Here is a 7,247-nt window from a genome sequence, read left to right as displayed (position 1 = left end):
TGCTGCATCCACAATCCCCACTTTTACCAGGGTGGGAGGGCGGCCCTGGCCCTGAGCCATCAGGATGGACAGGGAGAGACAGGGGATGCAAGGAAACCTTGGGAGCAGCTTCCCCAAAGACTAGCCAGATGCTCCTGAAGCCAGAGAGGCACCTGGCCTGGCTGTCTGTGTATACAGGGGGTGCCTATGAGCCCTGAATGCATTTGTGTGCATGTGGGTGAGTCACGTGCACGAGTGGTGAATGCCCAGTGTGCGTATTCATCTTCCGTGCACAGCTCGGTAAACGGAGCCCCTACACTGCAGGGTACCGAATCCCAGGAGCAGCCACCTGGGCGCCGGAAGTGGCCTGACAGCAGCTGAATTGGTAAAGTGATTCCTCCTGCACCACAGCTAACCCAGGGTGCAAAATCGAATCTACAACCTTTGAGTCTGGATATAATGTTGTATCTGAATCCCATGCTGAAAAGCCTCCCACTTCCAGACTCCTCTTGTCAGCAGGCTGCGCTGGCAGACACCATCAGACGCCAGGAGCGGCAAGTCCGCGGGGACACTATTCCAAGGCTTCATAAACAATCCTTTATGGCCCGAGGAAAGAGTGGAAAGGACGTCTGAGGACAAGGAATAGGGTTTCTTAATCCATTTCCAACACTATCAGAGACGTGCTCTGTGACACTGAGCAAATCACTTCACCTCTAGGTGCCTCAGTGCATGCATCTGTAAAATAGGGACAATGACCTTGTGCCACCTCACTCATCTGCAGCATTAATGTGCAGTGCCTGGTCTGGTCCCATGCACTGGCCTACCATGTGGTGAATCCCAAATTTGGTTTGATTCTTCACAGCCTCTTGGGTGGGAATTTTTGAAGGTGCCAATATGCAGCTAGGGTTTTTCTGCAGCTTTCTGAGCAGGCCCCTGGGGGATCCCTGACAATGGAGCTGAGATCAGCCTGTGAAGAGAAGCCAGTTCCTGGTCCCAGCTGGAGGACACGTACATAATGGCCATCACTGGCTTACGCTAGGGAAGGAACTTAGGACCTCTAGAGCTGAAAGCGCGTGTCCCTTTACGGCATCAGCTAAGGAGCTAAACTCTGTAGCCAAGAGCCCTAATGGATAACTGAAGTACAGCTTCCTCGGATGGGGGGGCACCCACAAACCCATGGGTGACCCTACCAGTACATATGTTCAAGATGAGGATGCCCTGGCTGATCGGGTCTGTTGAGGAGGGAGGAAGAGTACTTATACTTTTAAGCAAAGGGGACGCTGAAGTAATGCACCACTAGAAAGCAGACCTGAGGCCCACCACAAATCTGGGCCGAGTCTTGGAGCTCTTTTGTCCTGCTGCCTGAGCCCTCCAAGCCCCAAGGGAACCGGTGTCTGGGCTCAGAACGGGTGGAAAAAACAGGCCTTGCAGGGACAAAGCCAACCAGATACAAAGGAAAAAAGGCAGGCAGCCCAGGAAGGAATAAAACGGTAGGGCAGCTAATGCTCAGTCCGAGCACAGCCCCCCAGTTCTCCTTCCTCCCGAGCTTACACAGCAAATCCCTCCTAATGTGGTCTGTATGGCCCAGTGCATTTGCTCGCACAACCAGCCAGGCAACAGCTGTTCCCCTCCTCTGGCCTCACGACTCCCGTCTCGGGGACCTCTTGGTAGGTCACACCCAGGATATCAAAACCCACCTAGCTCTATACGAGAGCAAAGTCAGCAAATGAGGAGCGCTCGGAAAATAACACTTTCCCACGTGAGCGAGTTTGGATCACGAGCGCGGCAGCCTGAGGAAGGGGATAGAAAAGCAACCAAGCAAACCGCAGCGTGCCAACTTCCCGCAAGGATTGTGCATGCCCACAAAACAGATTTCCAGCCTTTCCAAGAGCAGTTCAGACACCGAGACCTAATGCGTGCGAGAGAAGCAACTGATTGTCCAGGGCAACTGCTCCACTGGGACCTTGCTGCATGTTTTGAGATTTTTCCAGTCCCAGGGTACAGGCTCCTGCAGCGCACTGCATGGCAACTACCAGCTGCTAATCAGCCGCCAACTCTCCAAACTACTGCTGAACTCCAGATCATGAGAGGGGCTGCCCAGGGTGGTCCCCCCGCCACCAAGCACCTCTCTCCCCCTTTCCACAGTCGTGGTCAGTCGATTCTCACGGTGACTTCTGCAATGTGTGGGGAAGGCTGCAGCTTTCTGAGGGATGCCATACAAAGAAAAGTGCACGAGACCCAGGACATGCATTTACCTCCGTGAAGCCCTCTGGCAATACGTCCAGCAAATTCCCCCTGGCCAAGCAGGTAAGCATCCTCCACGCGTGCAGGAAAGGGCCACGTTCTCAGGGTGCACGGGACGGATCCTCCAGCTCCGGGCACAGCCTCGTTCTCCCAGAGACAAAGAGTTGGAGCTCATCAGGAACCTTATTCATAGCCCCATACGTGCAGCCCGTTACTGCGAGCAGGATACTTGAGCCAAAGTCGAGATTCGCACTGAGCATGCTCACGAGGGAGCCACTGGGGGAGTAGCAGGCGAGATGTCACACGGTTGCTATAGAAACACTCGGCTTACACGATGCAGGCCCAGGAACGAGTCAGGAAACATCTGAAACCTATTTCCAGCAGCCGGGGCCCGCGAGTCGCACGGAGCCTGCCGAGCGCGAGCGATTTTGCAAAGCCCCAAAGAGCAAACCCTGGGCAGCGAGGAGCAGAGCTGGAAGCTTTCCTTGGGTTGGGAAAGAAAAAAGGGAAAGGGAAGACGTTAGGGATGCTACCAGCTTGAACCCTCGCCACTGCTGCGCAGCTCGGAAAAGCCACCGAGCTGCGTGCAGGGACAGGAAGCTGCAAACTGCAGAGGCCATTACTATATTTATGCACCACTTGAGCAGTATCCTAGGGGCAGTGCAAAGATGCAGAGAGACAGAGAAAAGGGGGCAACATCCAACACACAACTAAGCCCAAGGAAACTTTGCAGTCAGGAGTTTCCAAACTAACAATGATTACATTTTCCCCCAGACAAAACCTCAGAGTAACCTCCGTTAATCTGTCAGACCTCAATCCACCCCCTTGGAAACATTCAGAAAAAATACGGTGAACCTCACAGCACGGTCAGAAGATTAAGAGATGCAGGATCTGGACCAGCGAAATTCGGGCTGCCACTTAGGATTTCATAGTCAGGTTCTGGCCAGGCATGTCTGAGCAAGGAGACATACTCAAAACTTGGGAGATTTTCTGAAGGCTTTGGGACAGAGATCAATGCACACGTTACCAGAGCTCTCTGTATGATGATAGCCAGGACAAAACTGTGGGAGCTAAGAGTCTGCATTATTGCCTAGAAAAATTAACGGCAGAAATTCAGGAACTTGGGCAACAGGCCCTCTATTGTCTGGCCAGCCCCAAAGCCTACAAAAAAGGAGCCAGGCCCCTCACTAGATGAAAAATTCTGTAATTTTACAACACTTTCATTTTTCACGTGCCTCACTTTACTTGCAATGCTTCAGTGTAAGCTGATGCTCTGGCAATCACATGATCAGCAATAACTAGCAAATTGTGTGTGATTTATGATAAAATCCCCAGGGTTGGCAATGCGGCTTGCATGCACCCAGCCCCCTCCCACACGCAGCCTTCGTCCCATCTGGCTTTTGGAATACGAAATGGCTGTAGTACAGGCAGTTAAGATTAGCACCATTTTTACACTACAGTATATTAAGCCTTTGAGATTTCAAGCAAGAGCTGAGTAAGAGTTCTCCACTGGGCAGAAAAGTGACCTCATTTGTAAAAATATATTCTCAACCTTTGCATCGCCCATGATAATCTGCTTTCGGCTACAACTCTCAACATCCGCCCCCATTTATGATATACTTTTCAATGTGAAAAAGACACATTCAAACAGATGTCTGAGTTTTAATGAGTGAGGATGCCATGATCATCCTCCGTGTTAATCAACTGAGTTTAAAAGATAAATAGACAAACGCGTATTAAGAAAAGTCAGATCCGTGCAAATACAAAGCACTTCATCTGCAGCTGTCTTTTACGTCGGCTCTGATACTATGCGTTTTACAGCAGATTAGAATTTATACGCTCATAATCCCTATACGCCCCAGACAGTTTCACTTCGCGCCTGAAATGCTCAGCAGAGAGGTGAGAGGGCAACCAGGCTCCAGCTTCAGGTTCCACATTGGAGACATGAGCCAGACTGGTCTCATTTTTTTAACAGAAGTTAAAAATAAGCAAGGAGAGACAGTCCTTTTGGACAGCCTGCAAATGTGGGGCACAAACACAATTTAATGCATGATGTGTTGTCTAAATTATGGCAAGTCAAATCGGCTGGGAAGAATTTTTTCCTTGCTGAGTACCTGAGGAGCACGTAGTGGGTGTCTTGTTGTTCTATGGTTGTTTTAATCATGAGGCCCCTTTATTAGCATTTTCATCCAGTGCAAGGACTGGAGAAATATATGGGCAACCAAAGGAGATGCTGCTGACTGCTCTGGGGAGTTAAGTGCTGTTAAGTTATTGCAGGCAGTGTAATCTTTTATTCAGCTCCGAAGCTGAACATGAGATTGTGGCAAAGACTATTCTGGCTTGTTGTCTGGGGTGGCAATTTGCTTTCTCCGGAAGTGGAGCAGTGACTTCAAAAACATCTCCAGTCTAAACAACAATGTCAAGTCCCAGTGAGGGTTTCATATAGCACCAGCATGGATCAGGACCTGAAAGTAAGGAACAAGTGCTGCAAAATCTGCTACGTACAGCATGCCATATAAGTACAACCGTGCAGGGCCTGGCGTGAAGCAGCAGGCACTGAGATGGCATGCGGGGGCTAGACCTGATGATCTTCCAAGATCCCTTCCAGCCCCTTACCTTGAATCACATGATCTATGGCACCCATCATATACAGCACACAGCAGACAAGGCAAGTGACATTTTGCTAAACCATCAATGCCCTGCACATGATTAAAACAAGTAGCTACAAATCCCCACCATGTCTCTTACCGCTCTAGAAGGACTGTGCAAACCTAACTGGGCTTTTTTGTGGCATGGACCAGGAGATCTGAAGCCAGAAGTGTTGTCCAAATTAATGAAAAGGTCCTTCTGAGTCCCCAGCACTGCCAACCCCGAAGAACTCAGAAAGAACGTGACTGCTCGGATACGCTTGGGGAGAACTGCAAAAAAACTGGCTGGACCTGGGTTCACTCAACACATTCTTGGGTATTGTCAGCAGATGCCTTCTGGGCCCTGAGCTCTCTTCTGGCTACTTCATGCAATCAACCTTTAAATAGCAATGCCCTGAAAGGATGGCAGAAATGATGAGCCTTTTACTTGCCATGACGTGGGCAGTAAGGAGCAAACTTCTTCACATTGATAAACCAAAGTGCAAGCAGGTGGCAGGAATCAGAGATGGGACCATCTCTAGCTTCTTTCCCATCACATGCTTTTACTGTCAAACACTTGTTTCTACAGAAAGCCTGTGACCGTTAACCTTGAACTGTCCGGTGGTGAAAATCTGAATGTTAGAAACAAGCAACCGGCTACCTGACGATGGCTACACTGAGAGAGAGAGGGAGACTGGCAGCCCTCTGCATGGTCCATAATGATAACATAAACCCTACGGAGCTAGACTAAAAATGCCACACATTTGACTGGATCTCTCTCCTCCAACACTTTGTAGTCTTGGACTGTAAACTTCTTGAAACAGGAGCCACCCTATCATACAGGTGTGTACAGCACCTGGCATAACGAGGCCTTCATCCTGTTTGGGACCTGGGTGTTTTCCTTGATACAAATCAGCAAAGAAAAGGGATTGTAAATGCCTCATTAACATTGCCACTGCAAAATCCTTGCGCAGAAGAGTGACTTTTAAAACTACCAGTCCAAGCAGGGAGGCCCAGGCTGTTGAAGGGAGTTTCCTTTCTGAAACACTGGCTGCCTGTGACCTTCACAACAGACATGGAAGGAGTTAGAGACTGGGGACATTGACCTCTGGCGGCCAGTCTCAGCATAACCCTCATGCTCTCACAACCCTGGAAAAGTGCTATTTCATCTACTTGTTTTGCTTCTGTATTTCCTGTACTTGAGGTTTGAGTGTGGTCATTTAATAGGAACAATATAAGGCATCCATTCATCAGCGAGTGATGGCAGATACTGCAGCTAACAACAACAATAATAATTAACAACAACAACAAATACAAGGCGGATACTTTGCCCTTTCCCCGAGTCTTCCATGCAAGCATTTCAAAGCACTAGTCAAACATTACTGAATTATGCTTTGCAACATCTCTTGGGATATACAGAAATATGAATGCCCTCAATCAAGCCTTGCATTGGCAAAGAATGTGACTGGGGAAAGTTAGAGACCCTCAATCTAGCTCCCTAGGGGTTTCATGGGGCTAGTCAGGGTTCGAGACAGCCTTGCTCACAATCTATGTGCTCCCCAAACACCTTGGCACCAACAGCTTGCCAGAGGCAAGGCCTTCTGTGCTGGGGATGTTCCTTGGAGGGTCCTTGCAGCTGCTTTTACCACCCACCTGCACCAGAATAAAGGTGTTGCAAGGGCAACTGTGAATTAGGCCCTGTCACCCCATTTTACAAGGAGGAAAAATGATGCACAGAGTGGGGGATGGAGCTCAGAGTTGGGAATGGAGCTCAGGCTAGCGACCAGGATTAAAGACAACAAAAAGTCCTTCAAATACATTGGGAGTAAGAAGAGGGCACCGGGTAATGTAGGGTCCCTGCTAGACTCAAATGGTAATCTTGTGGCTACGCCAGACGAGAAAGCCAAAATTTTTAACAAGTTCTTTGCCTCTGTTTTCTTGGACAGGGACCAGGACAGCTCTCCCACCACAGGTAGGGGCAATCTTGGGGGAAGCACTGCTAGGCCTTGGGTCTGCACAGAAGCAGTTAGGGATCTTCTGGAAGGGCTGGATGTTTTTAAATCTGCGGGCCCTGATGCCCTCCACCCATGGGTGTTGAGAGCTGGCGGGGGTCATTGCTGTGCCCTTGGCCCGGCTGTACAAGCGATCGTGGTCCATGGGCCAGGTGCCTGGAGATTGAAAACTAGCTCATGTGGTCCCCATCCATAAGAAAGGGAGAAACGAGGACCAGGAAACTATAGGCCCATAAGCCTCACATTGGTCTTGGGGAAAATCCTTGAAAAAATGATCAAGGAGCACATCTGTGAGGGGCCAGTAGGGGAGATCATACTCAGGGGCAATCAGCATGGGTTCATCAAAGGCAGGTCCTACCAGACCAACCTGATTGCCTTTTACAAC

General features: G+C 49.6%; 1 protein-coding gene across 3 annotated transcripts in view; it reads right to left on the bottom strand.

Annotated features, from left to right (window-relative positions):
• The window catches only part of DIXDC1 (DIX domain containing 1), an 81,797-nt gene that overhangs the window by 68,222 nt on the left and 6,328 nt on the right, over window positions 1-7,247 (bottom strand). The window contains exon 1 of one of the 3 annotated variants that reach the window (XM_019510564.1): window positions 2,235-3,734. The exons of the other annotated variants lie outside the window; for them this stretch is intronic. Coding sequence (XP_019366109.1) covers window positions 2,235-2,294 — 60 coding nt within the window. The 5' untranslated portion in view covers window positions 2,295-3,734. Of the gene's footprint in view, window positions 1-2,234; window positions 3,735-7,247 lie in introns of those variants that run through there. 3 annotated transcript variants of the gene reach the window in all.

The sequence above is a fragment of the Gavialis gangeticus genome, unplaced genomic scaffold (genome assembly GCF_001723915.1).
Source record: "Gavialis gangeticus isolate Ggan-Ray unplaced genomic scaffold, GavGan_comp1, whole genome shotgun sequence".
NCBI classification, from domain to species: Eukaryota; Metazoa; Chordata; order Crocodylia; family Gavialidae; genus Gavialis; species Gavialis gangeticus.
This window is presented reverse-complemented; position numbering and strand designations above follow the sequence as displayed.